This window comes from Haliotis rubra, unplaced genomic scaffold (genome assembly GCF_003918875.1).
Source record: "Haliotis rubra isolate DU_JTF1 unplaced genomic scaffold, ASM391887v1 Scf134, whole genome shotgun sequence".
Taxonomy (NCBI): domain Eukaryota; kingdom Metazoa; phylum Mollusca; class Gastropoda; order Lepetellida; family Haliotidae; genus Haliotis; species Haliotis rubra.
In genome coordinates this window covers 650288-674649 of record NW_025765270.1, presented here as the reverse complement: position 1 = coordinate 674649, position 24362 = coordinate 650288, and the positions used below count along the sequence as shown (strand labels likewise).

At 39.8% G+C, this 24362-nt stretch overlaps 1 protein-coding gene across 1 annotated transcript; it reads right to left on the bottom strand.

Moving 5' to 3' along the window:
- Positions 1–14643: 14643 nt before the first annotated feature.
- On the bottom strand, positions 14644–23609 carry LOC124267844. Its single transcript, XM_046702834.1, has 6 exons — positions 23570–23609; positions 22479–22707; positions 20434–22387; positions 17305–17477; positions 15652–16183; positions 14644–14943 (listed from the first exon to the last, which is right to left on the bottom strand). Exons 1-5 carry the CDS (start codon positions 23607–23609, stop codon positions 15688–15690), a joined length of 2892 nt encoding a protein of 963 aa, XP_046558790.1. The 3' UTR covers positions 14644–14943; positions 15652–15687.
- Positions 23610–24362: the final 753 nt, after the last annotated feature.

The window sequence follows — 24362 nt, the reverse complement described above, 5'->3', positions numbered from 1 at the left end:
AAAGCTAAAAATTGTGACAGATCTGAGAAGAAAAAGACTCACTACTTAGCAACATTCAGGTTGATTGGCTGTAATCTTTCCTCTCACTTCGACCTGATACTCCACAATCTGAGTCAAATACTACTGAAAGCAGCATTATACTGAACTCACTCACTCACTCACTCACTCTTTTACAGATTGTGGGATGATGCCATGGATGATTGCCCACAAAGTCCGAAGCCAATTGCTGGTCATTGAATATTGGTAGATCTGGAGTTAAATGTTGCTTGCTCGCTCGCTCTCTCACTCAATCACTCACGAAAAGAAGGAACATTATTTTGAAAAGCATCATGTCCTACACCGACCATTTCTGACCATCTGACAATTATAGTACATTGTCTTTGAATGTTTTACTTTTTATTCCTTGGTATATGGATTCACCACTAGCGAGGAAAGACTTTCCAGTTCAAGAGTATTTACTTCTGATTATCATGAATATGATTATATATTACTGATCATTTCCCTGCTTGACTGAATCAAGTTATACATTCTCACTGTGCTTGTAATTTCACCAGTATCGCAGACTTTGTTCCCTTATAAATGCTATAAAATTGTTATTACCCGCTCTCCCATTTCAGAAAATGGCAGGTTATAAGAGAAATTGAAATTATATGTATTATTATTTATCATCTAACCAACTCTTAGTGCTTACAAAATCAGAACAATAATTCCAAAGTCTAATGATATTTTTATTTCAATTTTTTTTTTTTTTTATTAAATAGCCGTAAACCAGCAAATAAGAAGAGAAAGTCCTTTTCCTCTCTTGTCAGAAGCAGTGTTTATCAATAGCTATGTCATGCTGAAACCCATTTCTGGTGTCCCCCACCGTGATATTGCTGGAATATTGCTAAAAGCGGCGTAAAACCATACTCACTCACTCACTCACTATATCATGCAGTCAGTGTGTATCGTAGTGTTATACCATATCATCATATCGTTCCACCCCTGATGAATTACATGGAATTTTCAACATTGTATTATTACCAGTAACACATAATTTTGATAAAACTCATATCTGGCAAGATATATTTTAATAGTAACTTTTTTTTTGTATGTTTCAATAACATTTTCTATTAGAAGTAGATTATTCTACACTTTTAAATGGGTATTTTGTATGTTCTCTCCGTGGTGGTGTTCCTAACTGATGTTTACAAGATGTGACAAGACATCAGAAATATCACACTACCAAAATATGACCAAAGACTTGCACTTTTTTTGCAGTTAAATCTTGTTAAAAATGTTTCCAAAAATGGCAAGTCCTCTCATTATTTATCATTTTCTTGTCGTTGAAGAGGACAGTGTTTGTGTCAGGTCGACCATGTGGTTGTGTAGCCCAGCAGTTAGTTTGTTTCTCTGGTCACCCACAACTGGGTTTGAATCCCACATCAGAACCATTTTTGGTCTCCACCGCTGGGAACACCATTGTTAACTTCATTGCTAATTTCACCCTATGTAATCTCTTTAGTGTTAAGTGTGCGATAATGACAATAACTCCATAGGTTAGCACCAAAACTGTCTGGAAGTGTCAGGATCCTGAAGCCATTTCCCATCTTTCACAGGAACATGGTATCTTTGTTTGTGAATTGATGAAAGTGCCGTATGGTGTTGCCTTAGCAGATGTAAACTACATTTGTAGGTAGTCCCAGATTCGCCTTGATTCTGTTTCTGAATTTGTCTGGGTTTTGCTTGTGGTTGGTTTTGCAAAGTGGTATTTAAAAGTCTCATACATGCATCACTTAAGATGTCCTCCAACATCAAGTGGTGCGGTGGGGTGACCTAATGGTTAAAGCGTTGGCTCCTCACGCTGACGACGCTTTAACCATTAGATCACCCCACCGCACCACTCACTCGCTGAAGGACATCTTCAAGTTGAGATGCATCCAGGGGCAGTGGGTGTTTTAGGCGTTTACTTGTCATGCCGAAGGCTGGGTTCAGTTAACCTCACTGGTATAAAGTATGAAGCCTGTCTCTTATGTCCACCGCCATGATGGAATATTGGTAAAAGTAGTATAAAACATGATTCACATTACACTGACATACCATACTGTTAGTGACTTGCTGTTCACTATACAGCAGTGTGGGCCAGGTCATCTAACACTAACAACTTGTTGTGCAGTGTTGTAGTGTCCCATCACCACACCAGAAACTCTTATCCTGGGTTTGAATCCCAGTTTGCTATTCCATGTATTACCTTTTTAGGTTTGTCACCTCCATTACCATGCTTGTGGGGTTCCTATTGTGGGTAAATGCCTGGACTTATGTCATTTAGGGTTTCCTCACTCAGTATGCCAAAATTTTGTAATGTAACTGGACTATTTTGTCAAAGCAGCATTATGACTCACTCACTCACACACCCACAAACCCACTCACTCATGTACCAACCCTCATAAACATTTGATACTTTGGTATAGTGACCATGGAGGCAGTTCTGAAAATTTCTTTATTGGTACCAAAAGATTACCTTTTTTTATAGGCTTTGCAATACTATCACATATGTCATTGAATTATTTCCTTTGGTTGGTTCCAAAAAGATTACCTTCACATGTTTTTCGCCATTTCACCCACAATGGCTGGATTTATCCGGACTTCCAAACTCAGTCTCAGTGTTTGAAGAATGAGGTTATCAGAGTGTACATGGTAGACAAGTTGTAATATTTGTGTGTTTTATGTTGGATCTAAACTCACTCATTTTTATACAATGCCAAAATGAACCAAATCATTGATAGAATATCTAGATTTGTAAGTCTTGTAGTTTGATGTCATTGTAGTAATGTTCTGTTATTGCATCTTCTCATCCACACGTCCTGAACCAATAGCAGGTGTGTAGAAAGTAGTTCATATTCCCTATTTATAAGGATGTACAGTATGTGCATAACAATGCAATAAATTCCTGTATGAGTCAGACTGGAAACATAGGTGGAACTGTGCTGATGCTACACAATTAGATAGAAGGCAATATGATGTTTATCAAACAGGGCAGTATGATATGTGTCATATGATGCTATTTGGTATATGTCATACAATGTTGTATGTAACGACATACTTGGTGATATAGGAATCTTGCAGGTCAATATGATATTTGTGATACCAGGCAATATTATACGTATCCTACAGCAGATTCTGTCAAACCCAGTCATTATTCAGGATTTCTGTCTATACCAGATCAAACTTTCGCTGCCAATTTTACGTTAATTGATCATCAAGCAATATTTGGCTAATGGGGACTGCTTCACTACAGACTGCAGACTGAAGTTTTGGGACAAAAGATCAAATTTATCATGTAATAATGTACACTTGCTCATTCAGTTTGCAGGAAACAGCTCATGACAAGCTGACATATGCTAGGTGGTATTGATCATACAACATTGTACAGACACATGTAAAAAACTTAATGATCTGCAATAAATTTTACATTGTTTGAGTGGAGCTTTATATGACAGGAAAGTTATTTGAAATTCAGTCGTTTTTACCTCTTTCTGACTAAACGTTTGGTGTGTAGAATGCTGTTGAATTGTTCTTTTACGAAGGCACTAGAAGGGCAAACCCAAACTGGTTTGGAAAACTTGTTAATCAAGTTAGATAGGATTCCACACAAATGTCTCATCTGTGATGTTGCTGAAATATTACTAAAAGCGAAGTAAAACTAAACTCACTCTCTTTAAGACTGGTTAGCACTCTCAGGCACTCCACTTGGTTTGCCTCTCTTCCATTTTACTATTCCTTTAAAACAAGAATCCATTTCTTTGCCATTTTGATTTTCTATTTCAGGTTTGATCTGAGTCATTTGAAATCCACTGTGGTTGTCTGATAACCCTAATTACATAAAGACCATGTCCCAGTTACATGGTTTCATGGCAGGGTATGAACACAAACTAGGTTAGGAGCTATCCATGAAGTACCTTGTCCATGTGTGGGTAAAGTTACATTTGAAACTTCATCAACTTATGACATTAATCCTTATTTTAATAGTTTAGATGGGGTAGTATAGTGGTTAAAGCGTTGGCTCGTCACGCCGAAGACGCAGGTTTGATTCCCCATTTGGGTACAATGTGTGAAGCCCATTTCTGGTGTCCCCTGCCGTGATATTGCTGGAATATTTCTAAAAGCGGTGTAAAACTAAACTCACTCACTCACTCACTAATAGTTTAGAGGGATGTTTAAAGGTTTTAGTCATACTAATTAAATCCGTTTGATTTTATGTTAATGCTGAGTGCAAGAATCCCAGATTTATCAGCACCATCCCCCATTGGTATATCCATGTGTGATGCATCAGACTGGGGAAATCCTCCCACTTAGGGATGACAGATCATGATAGTACTGGTCCAAGAGGTGGTAGACCAAGCTGACTCACTCATGTTAGTTTTACTGAAATAAGTTGCTGTCTGCTGTCTGACTCCACTGTCGTGGTAGACATGCATCTTTTATAGAGCTTTGTCTTTACTTGTATATTTGTTTGGCTGTGATAGTAGATAGGAGGGCAGCTCTTGCTTAGACAGTGTCTCCCTGAAGGTGGTTTCTGTATAGCTTCCATTAGTATTTAATCATGTTCCTGTAGGCTCATTCCAGAATGTTGCGGATGCAGTGGTTAAAACTCGTGACTTTGTTCGCTGAAAGCACTTGTGATGAAATGTACAAAGGTTCTGCTCCAACACCTTTAAATCAGAGCAGTGCCCACACGCACAAAGGGATCTTAATCCTTCAGCTATCGCAAGTCCATGTGAAAGTATGGAAGTTATTTATTATAATCACACTTTTGTTACGGTGGATAAAGGAACTGGAGAAGACTATGGCCATTGGTGTTGGATAAAACTTGAATGAACATCACTGATGGTATCTCAACCGTTACCCTGAAGAATTGTCATTTTCCTCTAATGTTCTGTATTAAGGCTTATACTATCAACCTGCCCAGCACAGTGAAAGACTTTGTCTTTGAACCTTTTCATGTCGCTCCACTATAGGAGTTACCAGTGCCATGACCTCTAGCTTTAAGGACAGAGGGGTAGCCTAATAGTTAATGCGTCCGCTCCTCACACTGAAGGCCTGGGTTCGATTCCTTACATGGGTGCAATGTGTGGAGCCCATTTCTCACTCACTCACTCCAGCTTTAAGTCTCAGCATGTACTCAAAAGATGTTCGAGGACGCCTAATTGTTTGTGTTACTGTAGTTCATCATTGTCAGGCCGTGACAGATTAACTTCAGAAATATCAACAACTAGGATCTGCTTCAACCCCTTCTGAGTGGTATGTATGAATATGTTCATATTTGTTTAGGTAAGTAACATTGATGGTTCGTTTCATCGTGTGATTTCTGTCAGTGTTTTGTTTTGAGGTCTACACACATACATTACAAACATTTACAGCGAAAACGTTAGTCCCAGGTGAATCTTGCTCATGTTCAAGTTGATACTACAACAGACATTGTTTTATTAATTGTCGTATTTTATATCTTCCGTAATCAAAAGATACAACCAAAGACCTATAGTCACTTTTTGTAAGCTTTATCTGGTATTATTTAAGATGATATTGTATCTGGTACCTGATCTGTCTATTAGATGGCTTTGATTTTTGGATTTCCAGCCTATATAACACCAACAATGAGATTATTTGACAAATTTATGATATTGGCATTCATCTTAAACTGAATAATCTCATAATCACTCATAACCTAAGCGGTAAGACACACATAATGTTAACATATTGCAACATGTACGAAAAATGTATACATATGGTAGAGCTTTGTCTGTAAGAACAGGACCCGTGAAGATCCGGGTTAGAATATTGATCTTCGGTAACCCATGCTTGTCATAAGAGGTGACTAACGGGATCGGGTCGTCAGGCCCACTGACTTGGTTGACACACACTTGGTTGCGCAGATCGATGCTGTTGATCACTGGATTGTCTGGTCCAGGCTTGATTATTTACAGACCGCCGCCATATAGCTGGAATATTGCTGAGTGCAGCATAAAACTAAACTAACTCACTCACTGTAACAGACTGTCAGACATTTCATCATTGAGTCAATGCCTCTATGGCACTTTAAGCATTGAGTTGTCTCCCTTCCTAACCAAGCTTGTCAAAATACAGCTAAACTATACAACAGATTCCTGATGGGCACTTTCTAGCAGGAAATGATTTGTGTGTTTTTCAGAATGTTGTTTTATATAGTACCCTGCCATCGTTCAGACTGTTTCAGTAACAGTATATATTGTCATTCAGAATTGGGGCACCGCCATATAGCTGGAATATTGCTGAGTGCAGTGTAAAACTAAACTCACTCACTCACTCACTCACTCACTCACTCACTCACTCACTCAAAATTGGGGTGCTGGGGTAGCTTGTCAAGCCAAAGACCAGGTGTCACACCTTGGTACTTTGTGAGAAGGCCATTTCTGGTGTCCCCCGCTGTGATATTGCTTGAATATTGCTAAAAGCGGCATAAAACTAAACTCACTCACATTCACTTTTACTTGATCAGTGTAAACTGCGAACATTTTACCTTGTAAATGACAGATCATTGGTGAAAGAAAATAACGCTGTCAGTATACAACCTATGCCATCCATGCTAGCCACAGTAGATGCCAAATTGTAGATCAGTCTATAGTTTTAGCAAACATCAATTAGAAATGGTAAATTCTTATCAATGGCCAAAGTATCTTTTGACAAGCTTCAATGAAGTGAACTAGTCCACATTATCAGGTGTGAGTATTACATGTCTCTGACGAAGGTGAATCCTTTTTCACAAGTGTACTTCCTATGTCTCACGAGCACAGTAGAATGTGTATGCTCAAAGGGATTTTGTAACCATGGTGATTCCAGGTAACCACGGTTACATGGGGTGATGTCATACTGTGATCAGTCTCTGAGGTGCCTATTTTGGTCACCCCCATGTGTTTAAACCACTTAGTTCCATCTAGTCAGGTACAATCTCTTTGTGGCAATAGTTGTTGCTGACAAACATATCTTCAACTTTGTGTTTTGTTAGCGTAACTTTTTGTAAGTGTAACTCTGACAGGTCTTGTTCCACTGAGCACTAATGCAGCGGAGTCATCCACTACCCTACAGAGGGGTTTTAACAAACACACGTTTTTTGTAAGACTTAGTGGTCAAATTTCATGTTTATTGCTGACTATATTATAACTCTCCTGTAGAGGCATTTCTGTCTGTTTTACGGTCCATGCTGTGGCACATCTGTTGATAACAGACCATGTGGTTGTAGCCGGGCCACCATTATCTAACTGAGAATAGGCAATCGACTGTCAACCCGTGAAGATCCAGGTTAGAATTGATCTTCAGTAACCCATGCTTGTCATAAGAGGCAACTGTTGGGATCGGGTGATCAGGCTCGCTGACTGGGTTGATATATGCCAGTTGCGTAGACTGATGCTTAGGCTGTTGATCACTGGATTGTCTGGTCCAGACTAAATTATTTACAGACTGCCACCATATAGCTGGAATATTGCTGAGCGTGGCATAAAATTAAACTCGCTTGCAAACTCACTCAATGAACTGTCCCTCAAAATTAAAGACAGTAGTTGCATAAAGCTTAGTGGAGCAAGGCCCAGTCAATGTAAGTTCCTGTGAACATGTGTTGGGTTCAAATACCTGTCAACACAGTGTAGTACTTCTTTGGAGGACAGTTCATGTCTCGTGCTATGTTCAACTAGGCCATGTTTTGAAAACCTGGAATCCGTATACTGTACTTGACATATTCCTTCAATATAAGATTCTCAAGCTATTTAACAAAGTACTATAACATTCTAATTAAACTACAACAGTGTGTTATTTAATATGAACATATGCTATTTAATTTAATAGTTAATTCCAAAAAGGGATTTATCTCCGATTCCAAATTGTGTATCCTAGGCATGCAAGCTTTGAAATAACATTCTTATTTTCCCAAATTCAGAGGTTTTTATGATTTTAAAATAAATGTAATTATCTGAAAAATGTAATCTTGAAGCCATCGTTATAAGTGAAATACACTTTTATGAACCTATAACATTGGTTATAGTGACAATCTGTACCATTGGCTTGGTCCTCTTAGCAGTCGAGATAAATCCCTGACAGCATCCGAACATCCTATTAAACAAGCATTATTTATTGAAAATAAGTATTAATTCATCAGAATTTCACATTTGAAAATATTTAACCCTATTCCATATTGTTATGGCAAATTTTCTTGACAGTCTATAGAACAGGGAATGAAATTGGTCTCGCCAAATTAGAATTAAGTTTTTCAGCCGGAAAGTGAACCCACAATGTTTATGCTTAGACCATGAATAATAATGAAGAAAAATGACAATTATTATGGATATACAACTTCTTTTATTCTGTGGAGGACGTTTTAGACATAGATTCTAATATCGTTGTCAAGCAATGGAATCCATTGCTGACAATTGAAGAATCTATGTCAAACGTCGCCTCCACAGAATAAAAGAAGTTGTATATCCATAATAATTGTCATTATTCTTCATCAACTCAACTTCTAAAATGCCCATCAAAGAAGTCATGAATAATAATGAGAAGAATTTGTTTATTTAGTAGAAGAATTTGATTCTTGTGACCTAGTGTTTGAGGATACATCGATATGTGTCAGTTATTCTCTTATTTTTACATTCCAGTGATAACCTGTAACAGTACTTGGATGTATTTCTCTGCCGACAGTTAGTTTGGCTGTTCAGTTTGTTTGGGAAGTAATCAAAAGCCTGGCTTGTTTTGTGATAATTCTCTCACTTGTGGTGTTTAGGTCCGAATAGGGCCTCAGAGGTGGACAAGCACTCACAACTAACCAGAGTATCTAATTTTAGAATCTTTACATTTTCATGTGTGTGTTGTTTTTTCTAATGTAACAATTGCGTAAATATTGTTCATATCATATCGAAGATGGATCACATAATTCATGTCTGTGGTCGATGCAGCTGTTGGCTGTCAGCTGCACATGTTATAAAGCTACAGGTTTTACTGTAGGCAACCATGTGATCAGTGCTGTTTCAACTATATGCTTGGTGTAGACTGGGGATCATATGATCCCTGTCCGTGTGTTACTCATGTACTGTAGGGTATCATGTGATCAGATGCTGCGGTTGTCTGTTGGATATCACGTGATCCTGTCTGTATAAGTATTACCTGTTGAAGTAAGTTAGTGCTCTGAAGGCATCACATGATCTATAACTGTGAGGTATCACATGAGCCATCACTGTGAGGTATCACATGATCCATCTCTGTGAGGTATCGCATGATCCATCACTTTGAGCTATCCAATTTGTGATCCAATGTGATATTGCAGATGTTAATACCATTTCAAGCTTGTGGATCATGTGATCCAGTTTGATATTGCAAATGTTGATACCTTTTCACGTTGGTGGATCATGTGATCCAACTGCATGGTCACCTAAGTTTCATTTCACATTATGAGATCATATTACTTGTGGCCACGATTACTTGTGAATACTACGATTGCAGGCACAGGTTTCGGTGTGGAGGATCACGTGATCCCAGGTTGCAGCTTCAGATACTGCTGTATATACAATTGCCAGAATTTCATTCCATGTCTTGACAGTTAGGCAGTCAGCGGTTCAAGCAGACACACTGCCCTAGCTCTGTTACCATAGTAACTAACACTCCATTGTCGATGTTTGGTTGTTAAAACTCATATCTCATTCTTTGTTTCAAGCAACAACAGTACCTATTTACAATAATGATGCTTATTGACATTAAAGGTGATAAATAGAACTAATACAGTATGTTATACATACTGAAGTCGTTGGATACAAACAATATATGTAACTCGTAGCATGTTGTGTTTATATGTGCTGTTCCTTGAGCTGGTATTTTTCAACTATTTAATATGAGTGTAAGATATCTATCAACAAGTCAGTTGATCATTAGGAAAAGAGGTGGTTGAAGAATTGGACAAAAGTACTGCCAAACCCATCTCACTCATCCTTTAAGACCGAAATATGAACAATAGGACCCCTTTTAAGCACCTTCATGAAATATGTTTATGACTTGCTGCCTGCAAGTACCTGTCTTTCACAGTCAGTGCCTAATAATCAAATGTTTGAATTCAGCAGGCTCATATTTTCCCTAAACATAGTCCGCATTGTATGCAGTTTTTTGAAATGCAAAATGAGATATGGTTTTTGACAGAAGTGTACATAGTTACAATGCTATTAAATTATAGATCTACATTGCATCAATGATTAACATTATATGCCAAATCGCGTCATCCATTTTGTATTTCATGTCCTCCATTTGGTATTGTATATCTCACATAATGAAATACTTCACTTGGTGTGAAATAGAGTGAAATGAAACATATTTGATGTCAAACATTTTCTAATAATTCTGTTGTGATTTGTTGCTGTTGGGTTATTTGCACCCATGTTTTTGTTTGAAGTTTCATATTTTCACTTGTGAAATCATTTACTGTTAGTAATACCTGATATTTATTTTCATGAGCTGAGACTACAATCAATGAAATACATCAGATGTCTTAATGATTAAGTGCTTAAATTATTCCCAAAACAGCCAACAGTTTACATACGATCTTCTCATGATAACTTTGAAAGGAATTAAATTCATTTTTAAATATTAAAAAATTTAAACCTTTCTTTGTTTTTAACATAACAAGAGTAATATTGGACCAGACTAAACCTTTTTGTATGATAATAGTGTGTTTATCTGTACGATATTGATTTGGTTAAAACTTGTGTATTGTTCATTACGATTGACGTTTATTTGGGCATCCTTGACAATCACCGCAAGATTTAGTATTTTCAAAAGTGTGTAGGAGGATAAGGTATAAACTGTTGGTCAGTTACATCGACATCTAGCTGTAAATTATTGTGGTCTTGGCTCGCTGCTTCTGTTGGTATGGACGGTTTTGGTTGCAACTGATTATGTCATTAACCTGAGTGCGTATCATTGAAGGAATTACACGAGTACTCAGCATTGCTGTTTATGCTATAGCCACTACCCAGCATGCACTTCTGTATATGTAATGCCGTTATCAGTGTTGTGAACTCTCACACTGTTGGGGAAAACGGAATTACAATTACCTGTCATAACTGAAAATACTGTGGAATCATCTGATGGTCAACTATTTTCTACTGTCATGGACTCAAGGCATAGAGTATTTTGTACTGAATGTTTTTCATATTTTGTATTAAATTTGGAATTTTTTCAACACTTACTGTTGAATAAATAAACAATGAATTTCAAACTGTTTAGTGCTACATTTCTTTGCTTTTTGACATTAAGGTGTGTTTTTTTAAAGTATGTGGTGCTACATTTTGTGTAAGATTACTCTGTATATGCACTGAAGTCTGTTTTGAATGACCATGCTTTAGTTCACGTACCTTCATGTTAATCCTGTCACAGATCAATCACTTTGTAAAGTTATTTTCATACATTTAGCCTTAGGTCATGTACTTTCGAGGTGTAACATTAATAACGGCCAGGAGAAGAATATGGTGTTCTATTTTTGATCATGCGTCTTGTTTTCTATTTGGAGTCGGAAAATATTATGCTGTAGAAGGAGCTGAAATTTCATAAGAGAAAAAAATCAGTGAATTTTGTACAATTTGTGCGTTATTCGACAATCATCGATATGGCACAGTTTTTGGGGTCCATGATGTCTTTCCCATACGGCAGTGTGTGCACTGCTGCACATACATGGAGGATGCAGGCGGCCCTGCCTTATATTCAAAAGAGTTAGTGAGAACTTTTCAAATCAATTTCAACTTTACAAGTATAATCTTACTATCCCTTTTTAACCCAAACAGATGTGTATTACATCAATGCAGACAACTGACAAAATAGTACACTGTTGATAATGATTGCAAATTTATTCCAAATTATTGTAAAAAGAGGCCAAAATGAAATGTGGCTGGACATGTTTTTGGGGATCGTTGTGTACTATCATACAATACTATTCCTGCATTGAAAACAGCCACGCCAGATTCCAAAAATCACCAAAATATAAATTCAGCTTCCTTTTGTAAGTGTGGCTGTATTTGTAAGCCTGTAAGCCATTTCCAATATCTTGAGGTGAACCATAAGGACGGAGGTACTACTTCCATGTGAGGAGCATCAGTGCTATCAATACAGGACTGTGAGCATTAGTAATCTGCATATTGCAGTGTGTATCAACAGTATTATATACACTTGGAAATGTTACTTGAATAAATAAACATAGCAAGGCTAACTTGTCTCGTCTTAACTTCTTTTTTTATATGCAGGCGTAGCCTGATGTTTTTTGTTGCAATGGAGTATTTTTCATGAGAGTTGCTGAATATTCTAAAACCTGGGATTCCATAACCTGCAGGAGATGCAGATCAAGTCGCGTCCCCGAGGTGAAACCTTTGATGGAAGGGTCAAACCTCTTGATTCCATTGTTTACTGGTTTGTCAGCTTGTGGGTTTCCCCAAAGTTGTCGACACCAGACTCACGCCCCAGACCATCTTCATACAACCATGTGTGACATGACGGGACGTGTAAAACATGTACATGAAAATTAACGTCTCCATAATTGTCTACAAAAATCTACATAACAGTAATATCTGATAACATGTACACAACGTGTAGAACACATACATAAAGTATATACTGTCAACTTTACATGTATATGAATTGTACAAGTATATAATGTCAGATAATGTATAAGATTCAAACAGGTGAATCTTAACAATTTCATCAGTTCCACTAAGCATTGTTTCTTTTGCTGCTGGTAGCTTGTGTTTTTTCCTACGGCAAAGGAATAAGCTGACTGAAGATGTCCAGTTTCAATGCTCGCCCCAACCACCATTGGCTGTTATGAGATATATTCCCTCTATGTCACTGTTATTTACCAGTCATCTATTGACAGGTGATGGTATTGTAGTGTAGTATCACTGGTCAGGCCTGTTAACCAGTGACTGTTACGAGATATATTCCCTCTATGTCCCTGTTATCTACCAGTCAGGTATTAACAAGTGATGGTATTGTAGTGTAGTATCACTGGTCAGGCCTGTTAACCAGTGACTGTTATGATATATATTCCCTCTATGTCACTGTTATTTACCAGTCATCTATTGACAGGTGATGGTATTGTAGTGTAGTATCACTGGTCAGGCCTGTTAACCAGTGACTGTTACGAGATATATTCCCTCTATGTCACTGTTATCTACCAGACATCTATTGACAGGTGATGGTATTGTAGTGTAGTATCACTGGTCAGGCCTGTTAACCAGTGGCTGTTACAAGATATATTCCCTCTATGTCCCTGTTATCTACCAGTCATCTATTGACAGGTGATGGTATTGTAGTGTAGTATCACTGGTCAGGCCTGTTAACCAGTGACTGTTACAAGATATATTCCCTCTATGTCCCTGTTATCTACCAGTCAGGTATTAACAAGTGATGGTATTGTGGAGTAATATCGATGGTGAGGCCTGTTATCCCAATAACCAAAAGTAAAAATACAAACAAGGTATGTTGTATATATCTGTTTTTACTGATTCACAAATGCATGCCTGACAAGAACACAATGTCTAAGAAGTATTCATCCTGAAAAAAGCACTGAAGCAGAATGATTTCCACAGTATTTGACTATTACCTTTTCCAAATATATACAAAATTCAAAAAAAATATATAACAGCATACAGTGTGAATCGGGAAGCCATTGAACACAGATGAAGGTCTTTCTGTAATACCATCAGCCATGATCAGGTGGCAAACACTGCTGTTACCTCTTTACTATTTTAAAAAGTTGAAATGAAAACATAACAGATGCAATAGAAACACTGCTTGAAAAAGTAATATTACCACACCTGGTTAATTTGTAAGGTAAACTTAACAAGGAAGGTTATTTTAGTACCTCGAATCTGAATTGAGTGAGTTTGGTTTTACGCCACACTCAGCAATATTCCAGCTATATGGCAGCGGTCTATAAAAAATTATCTGGACCAGACAATCCAGTGATCAACAACATGAGCATCGATATACACAATTGGGATACGATGACATGTGTCAGCCAAGTCAGCGAGCCTGACCACCCAATCCCATTAGTCGCCTCTTACGACAAGCGTGAGTTACTGAAGACCAATTCTAACCCGGATGTTCACTGGTCTGAACCTATACTCACAAGTCATATTGCCATGATCAATATTTGCCTTTCAAACATACTGATATATATGACTTCAAACAAAAGCACACATTTCTTATGGATAAGGAATAGAAATTTTGTTCACACAAAACAGGCATGACATCAAATAATTTTTCAGAAAAATGTGAAGAAACAGAAAAATGATAACATAAGTAAACAATAAATATAGCGTGTGAACAAAGTACAAATGTGTACCAGTACACAACAATTCTGTCTCTGAGTGTGGTAAGTGAGGTCTTACATCACCTTCAGCATATTTAGCAGTATTCCAGCAATATCACAGCAAGGTATACCAGAAATTGGCTTGACATTCATGTGTTCAAACTCCCTCATGCACAAGGAGACGCCTACATCCATACATGTTCAAATTAAATCACGCACAAGGAAAAGCATCCATCCATATGTTCAAATTCCCTTATGTTCAAATACATCCGAAAGTCAAATTCCCTCACGCACAAGGAAAAGTATCCATCCATAATTGTTCAAATCTCTTTCCCCCCTAAACACACACACACAAGGAGGAGAGGCATCCTTCCCTAAGTGTTTAATTTCCCTCATGTACCAGGAGAGTCCTCCCAGGAGATTCTAAGGTCAGTACCCCAGGTCCATGAAGGCCTGCCCCTGAGGCCCTGTCACGATGAGCCCTTCCTGAGTCTGGAACTTCTTGCTGGCTGGCTGGAACTGGACAAACTGAGGGTATGGGTTGCAGGTGCTTGCTGGATTCTGTGGCTGGCTCTGGCCCCAGGGGCGCTTTACACCTACAACCAATCAGCAGACTTTACACCTACAACCAATCAGCAGACTTTACACCTACAACCAATCAGCAGACTTTACACCTACAACCAATCAGCAGACATTTGACCCAATGCTCAAATGAATATCTGAGAGTGCCACCAATTGCTTAGGACACCATGAATCATGTCGATGTATGTATGTAGAAATTTACAAAAAAGAAAGGGACAGTGAGAGACAGAGGGAAAAAGTGAGTACTGACATTTTTGTTTGAATGTAAGTACTGATGCTATGGTGTATAACAGCAAGTTACCTCTCACAAGCCCAGTTGCACAGTGAGTGAGTGAGTTTAGTCTTACGCCGCTTTTAGCAATATTCCACCAATATCACGGCTAGGGATACCAGAAATGGGCTTCACATATTTCACCCATTAGGGGAATTGAACCCGGGTCTTCAGCGTGACAAACGAACGCTTTAACCACTTGGCTACCCCACCGGCCCTACATTGCACAGTGACATGTAACTAGTGACATTAATCAAACTAATGTTGTCTACAGTAGTCTCAAGTTTATGTTAAAATAGCAGTCTGCAATGCTGTTATTGTTAATATGTTTACACAAAACTGACTTGAATGTGTTTTTAAAAATTTATAAACATAAAACAACATTGTGCAGACTCCATTAACAAAAACGTAATGAAATCAATTCTGATTTGAACAGTTTCATTGACCATACCTTTATTAATAGCATTTCCAGAGCCGTGTGCTTGAGTCATCTGGAGGCCTCCATTGTAGACACCTCCTGCCTGTTGTCTTGCTGCCGGGTACCCACCATTGTACCCACCCTGATTTCCCATCTGGAACCCACCCTGATTGCCTGCCTGGTACCCACCCTGGAAGCCACCTTGATTTCCCACCTGGTACCCAGCCTGATGACCTGTTTGGTAGACTGGTTGATGTCCATAGTTACCTCTGCCCCTGCCCCGCCCCCTTGCCCCCTATCTGCAGGGCGTGGTTGGATGATTCCTGCTTTACCTCGTGAAAGGTAACTTGAAGTTTTCGGTCCGCCACCTCGGCCACTCACAGCCCCACCCCTCCCTCCACCTCTCATCCCTCCCCTCGTGCCAGGTTTTCCTGCCCCTTTCGTAAAGACTTGTCGAGACTTGAGTTTGCTCTGATGCTTGTAGCCACAGATGTGTTCGTTGAGGCTCTCCCTGGAGTTAAGGCTTACACTGCACACTATACATTCATACTTCACCTCATCAGCTCTGGAATTAAAAAATGTTTTTAGATTCCAAAACCATACAGAAAACTTCAACAGTAACATTATTTTACATCTACATTGAGTGAGTGAGTTAGTTTTACACTGCTTTTAACAATACTCCAGCAATACTACAGCTGGGGACACCAGAAATTAGCTTCATACATGTCGGGAATCAAACCTGGGTCTTCGGTGTGACAAGAGAACGATTTAACGACTAGGCTACCCTACAAACATATACAAGGAACTTTATAATGTCAAAGACTTTATCATCTAATGGAGGGCGTTATCAGTGCAATAAAGCAATAAACTTGGTATCATAATCTGACAACTATGCAAATTACGTCAATGCACAAACTACTTTCTCAAACTCCATACATGCCATGTGAATCCTAAAACGTTTAACATTTCATTGATGACATAGTCGCGAGTTTATGTTGCGTCAACGAGTTTGTAAACAAACATGGCTGCCCCCGTTATCAAAATTGGTGATTCTGTAGAATTGATGACAGAGGTTCTGGAGTCGTTACTGCAGTAATTGACTTTGGAAAACATGAAACGGAGAACTTCGTTCAACTTGAAGGTACAGATTATGAGACATGAGTGACAGGCTATCGTTTAAGAAAGGTAACAACCAAAGATTTCGATCTATCGATCACAACGACGAATCGATTCCTTCAGGTATCAGAAACTGATATTGATGAGGTGATTACCTGCAATGAAAATAGAAACACTACCAAGAAAACCCTGCCTGATTTTGTTGTTCTTTTTTGACAGAAAGATCATATTTTAAGCATGAGTTGTTTGCACTGTATTAGCGACTAGTCACAACCATATGCAGCCGTCATGAATAACCTTCCCCTTGGTGTGCCGCTAAGTATTCTTACGCGAATGCTCGATTCTCTTCATATATAAATTCACGTACAATTTGCTTCTTTTTTTAGAGTAATTTTAAGAATGACATTATATGATAAAGAGATTATTAACTTTGTGTGTCTCCAAAGGCTCGCATAATACAATTTTTTATTCCTAATATATGATATTAATGATACTGAAACACACCCGGTTAATAATCTCTATGTATCATATTCTGACAGGTTACACGTGTCAAATGTTTTCTGTACCTACCCCATTATGATGATGTCATCAACAGTCAGTTTGCGTTGAGCGGCAGCACCATTAAGCCGTTTGTCATGCAGCTTGCCGTGGTAATGCTGGAGGGCAGAGTACACTGATGAAAAGCCCACCTTGCAGATTGGACACATCCGTTCTGTGGAGTTGATGGTTGTCATGTCCCAGGCCTGCAAGGAGAAATATGAATAGTGCATACAGTACACATTTGAGTACAACGCAGGAACCACATCTTGGGTGATGGTTTCGGGAAAATTGTGTAATGTGTGCACTCGAATACTACATCAGGCTCCGATTTCTCGAAACAAACTTAAGTTTTTACTCAAATTTCGAACTGAGTTTGACAATTTGAAACAGCTGAATTTTTAACTCAACTGCATTTTTATAATAAAAAAAAGCCCAAAGAACTTTAGTAATCTATCCACCAAACTCAAATTGTTTACTATGTTTGAGTTTAATATCGATTACAGTTTATTCTGGGAAATGCATTATCCTGCATTTTTCTAAAAATTTGAGTAAAAACTCTAACTTAAGTCAAAACTCAGACTTAAGTTTGTTTCTAGAAATCGGGGCCAGACCTTTTTTAGATGAACGAAACAGGCGACAACATGAAAATGTGAAGTTTGTAGTAAAACCTCACTGGACATGATCATTTACCACTATATACCCTACTGTGGTGAGATAAAGAACACTGAGTGGATTCGTCTGAAACAGCAATCAGCTGCTTAGAGTTTCTCCCAGATTTACTGGTGATTCACCCAGTAGAGCTCAAATGAATTTTGAGTCAATGATTCAAAGAAATGGAATAGCAAAAACCATGTTGACATATACTAGGCACAAAAAATAAAGGAACCCCTCAACTTTGTGAAGCATGTATAATTTAATCAGCACAACCGTACGGTAAGTATGTCAGATATACTTAATAACGAGCGTGTCCACCATGAGCAGCAATACATGCACGACACCTTGCAGGCATGCTGGACACCAACCGCTGAATTGTCGCCCTTGGAATCAAGTGCCACTCTTGCTGCAGTGCTCTACCTAACACATCAAGATTTGCTGGTGCAGGCTCCCTGAGAGGCACTCGACACCCTAACACATCCCACAGATGTTTGATAGGGGATAGATCTGGTGTTTTAGCTGGCCAGGCTAAAGTTGTAACACCTTGTTGTTGCAAGAAGTTCACGGCAACACGAGCTCTGTGAAGACGTGCATTATCGTCCTGAAACACAAAACTTCGACCTGCCCTGTGAGCCATTGGAACCACGCGTGGCTGTAAGATCTCATCCATATACCGCTGGCCAGTCGCATTACCCAGTACAAGAATCAAATCAGTCCTCCTATTGAAGGAAATTCCTCCCCAGACCATGATAGAGCAGCCCCTATAAGAATCGTGTTCCTGTACCGTGGGTCTCCCATAATGCTCTCCTCGGCGTCGCCATCCCTGAATCGCAAACAAAAGCGGGATTCATCACTAAACATCACATGTCGCCATTGCCGGTTCCCCCACATCTGACGTTGCTGAGCCCACTGATAACGAAGACGTCTGTGGTTAGCTGTCCTCGTCACACCTTTGAATGGACGTCTTGACATAAGACCTCTGCTACGGAGCCTGTTTCGTACAGTAGAGTTCAAAATCCGTGTTCCTATGGCTCCTATTCCATCTTCAAATCCGGGGCTGTGACAAATCGATTCTTCAGAGCTATAGTTATCAGGAAGTTGTCTTGTCTGGGGGGTGTTTTTAGGGCGTCTTCCTCGACCGGTCCTCATTTTAACACCCCATGTCTGACGGTAGAGGTTGATGAGACGGAAATGACGCTTTTGGACTTCCTGAAGAACCCGGCAACACTATGCTGAGATTGTCCACCCTCTATCATGCCAATGGCCTGCCATTTCTGTGCCTTTGTCAGGTACTGTCGAGGTGGTATTTTCACAAGAGATAGTGGGACACGCTTACTGTCAGTTTTATAGGCTAGAATGCAAGTGTGGTAATGGTAACATGGTGCTGACTGTGGTGTCAGCCATAAGTGATTTCCGATCTGGGTTCGAATGCAATCAGCTTGCAACTTTTATGTAGCATTGTTTCAACTACAAATTCCATTTGGGGGTTCCCTTATTTCTTGTGCCTAGTATATAAACTAAATGTTGTAACTCAACAAATACAAGTGAGTGAGTTTTAGAAATGGAACATTTCTTCAGGTACTGCTTGAAGCCCAACATCATGTAGACTTTTGTCTTTTCGCGGAGCGTTACTGGAGTTACTGGAGTAACCAATTCTCAATATTTCTGTTTTGCTACAAACTGGAACTGAGAGAAAATGTGAATATTCACAACATTTTGTTCATTTTCAAGGCTTCTGATCCATAATACATATTCTTCAAGACTTTTCCCCTAAAATTTCCAACCTCGTCTTCCACCCTATCAAATGTTAGATTAGTCTGTCTCAAGTCCCTGAACCACATTATTTTCCCTACTGCCAAGCCCTCTCTGCAGTGCTAAAGCCATGTTAATGAAGCAAGTCTAGATTTCCCCAGGTTCAGAATCTCTCATCTCACTGGGGCTTCTTTTCAATGTAAATGGGTTTATTTGTTACTACCGTATATGACCGTCTATAAGACGACCCCATGGATAAGACGACCCCCAAACTTGACCCTTAAAATCAGTGTCAAAATGGTATGTTTCGTGCATAAGTCGATCCCCTGCGATGGGGTCCTAATCGCGGCAAACACAGACCACAGACAACTGGCAGTTACCAATAATTATAACTTTGGTCCACATTATTCAAAGAATTCACAGTCATATATATTGTGTCTACTCACGGAAGTGTAGTTGACAGAAAATGCATAATATATTTTGCTTCTCTAAATATCATATTTATTGTAGCAACAAACTGGCTTGCTTATTTTACCCCATTCAACAATCATGAACTGATCACAATCATGAAAGCATAACCCATGGATAAGACGACCCCCTTCTACAGACTGCTTTTTTTCGGTCCTCAAAATTCAGCTTATAGACGGTCATATACGGTATTAATATTATATATGTTCAGGAACTAAGCGTTAGTCTAATGTTAGGTCTATGATACTATAGCAGCTTCATGCACACTCAAGCACAACATCTTACCTGGGCATCCCCCAAGGTAATCTCATCTTCATCGTCACTCTCGTCCTTGAATGCAGGGCCCTTCACCATAGGGTCATTTAATGGGGCATCAAAAGGAATGATGCCTTTCTGCTTGAGAGTCAAAACTCTCTTGGCATGAGGCTTCCCATTGACATGCACTTCCTTGTGGTGTTCATCCGAGTATATGACATTACATACTTTACAACACATGGGATTCCCGTCATCGTCCTTGCGTTCACTGCTCAGAATGTACGTACGTAGCTTGATGTAATGCTTCTTTCCCTCATAGTGTTGTTTCGCAGAAAAAGTATTGGGAAACACAATACTGCACAACTTGCAGTAACGCAGTCTTACTAGTGTTTCCAAACGAACAGCTTTCTTTTTGGAAACACCACGTAGTTCTTCTGGGCATGAATAAGCTTCTTTGGGAACTTTATAAAAGAAATTAAACTCACTCTTGTCTTTACCACTGGCAGTGAGGCCTGGGACTTGTGAGCCATAGCTATGTGGATTACCTCCCCCTTGTCCTGTCATGTGGGCAGCTTCCATCTTCTTTCCATGGGCATTACGGATTCCTAACCAATTCCAGGGAGTGCTAGTCTGTTTTTCTTTTTCAACTTTGTTTTCTTTAACTTGTTTGACTTTCTTCTGCTGAAACGATTGCATGGCCTGTGTTGATAGAGCAATGGGGTTAGAGGAACTCCCCTGTCCTTCGCCAGAACTTACAGGACACATGAAGGGTGGTGGGGTCATATCTGGAACTACCTCTGGGCCCTTGGAGGGCTTGGGGTATTTCTTTACAGGGGGACCAGTTGTCAAGGCTGTAGGCTCAACACCTTCTTTTTCTTGAACCATATCCAAAAAGGCAGCCAAAGAACTTGCTCGTTTTTCTTCAAATGTCACAACATTATTATTTCTGGGCTTTGCTACGTCTTCCTCTTCCTCTTCTTCTTCTTCATCCTCCTCTGGTTCCTGCGGAGGCTGGTTGCCTGCACCTTCAAAGTGACACAGCAGTGCTGACAGCGAACACATACGCTTTTCTTGGAATGTCAGTTTTCTGCTCTGTCCTCTCCTTGAAGTATCCTCTTCTTCATCATCTTCCTCGCTTTCCTCTTTCTCCTCTTGAACAGGCTGTTTAGCTGGTACAAACGTTTTACCTGGTATTGGTTTCTTAGACGGTATCATCATTCTGGATGGCAAAGTCAGTGTAGGTGTTTCAACCACTTTTGTAGGTTCAGTCACTTTAGGTGGTTCAACCACTTTAGATTGTTCAGACACTGTGCATGCTTCAACAGCTTGAGGTGGTTCAGCAACTGTTGATAGTCCAGCTACTGTAGGTGATTCTCCCACCTTTATAGGTTCAGTCACTTGAGGTGGTTCAACACCTTTTAATGGTTCAGCCATTTTAGACGGTTCAGGATCTTTAAGTGGTCCAGCCTCTTGAGATGATCCAGCCATTTTAGATGGTCCTGGATCTTTAGATGCTACATCAGATGATCCAGCTACATTAGATGATCCAGCTACATTAGACTGTCCAGACACTTTACATGGTCCAGCTACATTAGATGGACCAGCCACCTTAGACGCTCCATTCACATTAGATGATCCAGCCACTTCAGATGGTCCAGGATCTTTAGCTGGTGGGGACTTTTGTAGTGGAGGTTTCTCATTTGTTTTTGAAGTTGATTGCACTGATCCTGAAGACACTGACTGGATTTTGGATGTTAAAGCCTTGGAGAATGAAGACGATATGTTGATGGAAACCTTATTCAGGCTGGGTTTCTGTCTTGGTTTGGGAGGGGTGGAGGTGATACTTCCTGAGGGGTGGGGGTGGGGACTCTGCTGGAGGGGTGGGGAGCGATTCTTCAGGTTTATTGGAAGACTTTGCAACAGTGGCAGTTTCTGCAGTTGCCTTACTTGTATTCGGCCCTGGGTAACAGCCTGGGGCATTAGTCTTGGCAGAGGAATACGGGGCAACTGTTCCTGTTTTCTGTTTAGGCTTCACTGGCACTGCCCCTGAATTCTGAGTGTTGAAGGGCATGTACATATTATTAACCTGTGGGTTGCCATAGCCTTGGAAGGTTTCGAACTGTTGTACGTTGCCATAGGCATCGTATTGGCCTGCAACGTATTGACCCGCGGTATACTGGTCCGTGGTATATTGTGCAGCAGCATACTGCCCTGTCATGTCGTACCCCTGCTGCTGCATGAAGGCTATCTGTGAGGGATCATACTGGTAGTTGGTCACAAACCCCTGGCCATATCCATAGTTGGCTGCAACAAAACAGTGTTACCAAGGTTACGGAGGTATTAAATGTTATAAAATATTGCAACACATTTCCAAACAAAGTATGACACTTTAAAGTATTATCCAAACTATTTCAATGGAAAATGGAATTTGTCTAAGACATTAAGATGACATTCACTGTTAATACTCATATATTACAGCAACATGCTTGAGAACTTTTGACAAAATTGTCTTCAACAGGTAAATGGCTGTGGCGCTCACTTCACTTTACTATTTTGGAGGGGGTGCTCGTGCGTGCGTGCATGAAAACTGATGTAGAAACAGAGTTTAAACAGAGGTGGTGGCACAAAATTAAGGTTCAGAAAAGGTTTGCTATCGAATAATTCTATCTGCTATGTAATCAATCCATATTCAAGTCTATTTCCCCATCTTATTTGTTTTGTCAGGTTTGGAAACGGCTACAAATTTCCCATAGCTATCAATTCGTTTGGTTACGTTACCTTCAGCCTCCACGCAACCTAAACCTTTCGATGTGACCCATGTAATCAAGCACTCTTGTAAAATAATTAGGGTTAGGTAATCCTTTCCGATCGAACACCCTTTCACTATCGTTAGGTTCATGCCCTGCCCCTTAAATCAAACCTATTTACTACTGGAAATCTGGGTGAGGTGCCGATTTGCGGTTTATACGGGAAGGGACCGTTCATAATTTATGGCTAAGGGGGTGATGATGATTTTAAGGGGGTTCACACATGTTGTTCTGGGTAGGGTGGGTCATCAATTTTGTACACATGTACTCGGGGGAGGTCAGCAATTTTGTACATAAAAATATTCAAAGGGGCAGGGGGGTCATTGAGTTTGTACATGACATGCAGGGGGGGCACTTACTTTCTACATAAATGTTAGGGGGGTCATGCACATTGTACATGCTTCTCCATAACAATCATCATCACCCCTCTAGCCATAAATTATCAACGGTCTCAAAGTGATAACAGGGAAGGGGTCGGTAACCAGACAAAATCCCCCCCAAAAGTGCATCGTAGGACAAAATCACCCCCTGACGAAACACACACACACCAAAGGAAAAACAGTCAAGAGTTAAAGATATCCATTTATTTATTTGTCGTTATTTCAACATTCAACAAGGTCAAAGATCACATAGCACATATTTATACAATGTCTTCATCCATTATAACCAGTACCCCCCGAAGTTAGTCAACAATGTCATCAGAACCACCCTCAACCCAAGTCATAAACCACCCCGCCGGCAATCAGCACCCTTTGTAATAAGTATCCCGTATGTCCCAGCAGTCAGCCACCAGATAAGACGACTACATCAGCAGCAAGCAGGCATAGACGTTCTGTTCCAGAAAGGCAAGTCCATCCAGTACCTCCTCCAAGCCACAGGCAAACCACCGACAACAACAAAGATGACCGCTCGGGAGTAGTCTACCAGATTCGATAGATTACTGACTTCGTTAATTAGTGATGTAATTGGCGGACGCTCTACCTCGGGACCACAAGCACATCACAGTTAATGAGTTCTCGTTTAACGGGTCATTTGCACAGAAGTGAGGAGGAGGCGCGAGAAATGAAAACCCCTAACCCTAAGTATCGTAAAGGGTGCCTAACAAAGAGTAGGGGTGGGTATTGCAGAGAATTTTCATATTGCGATATATTG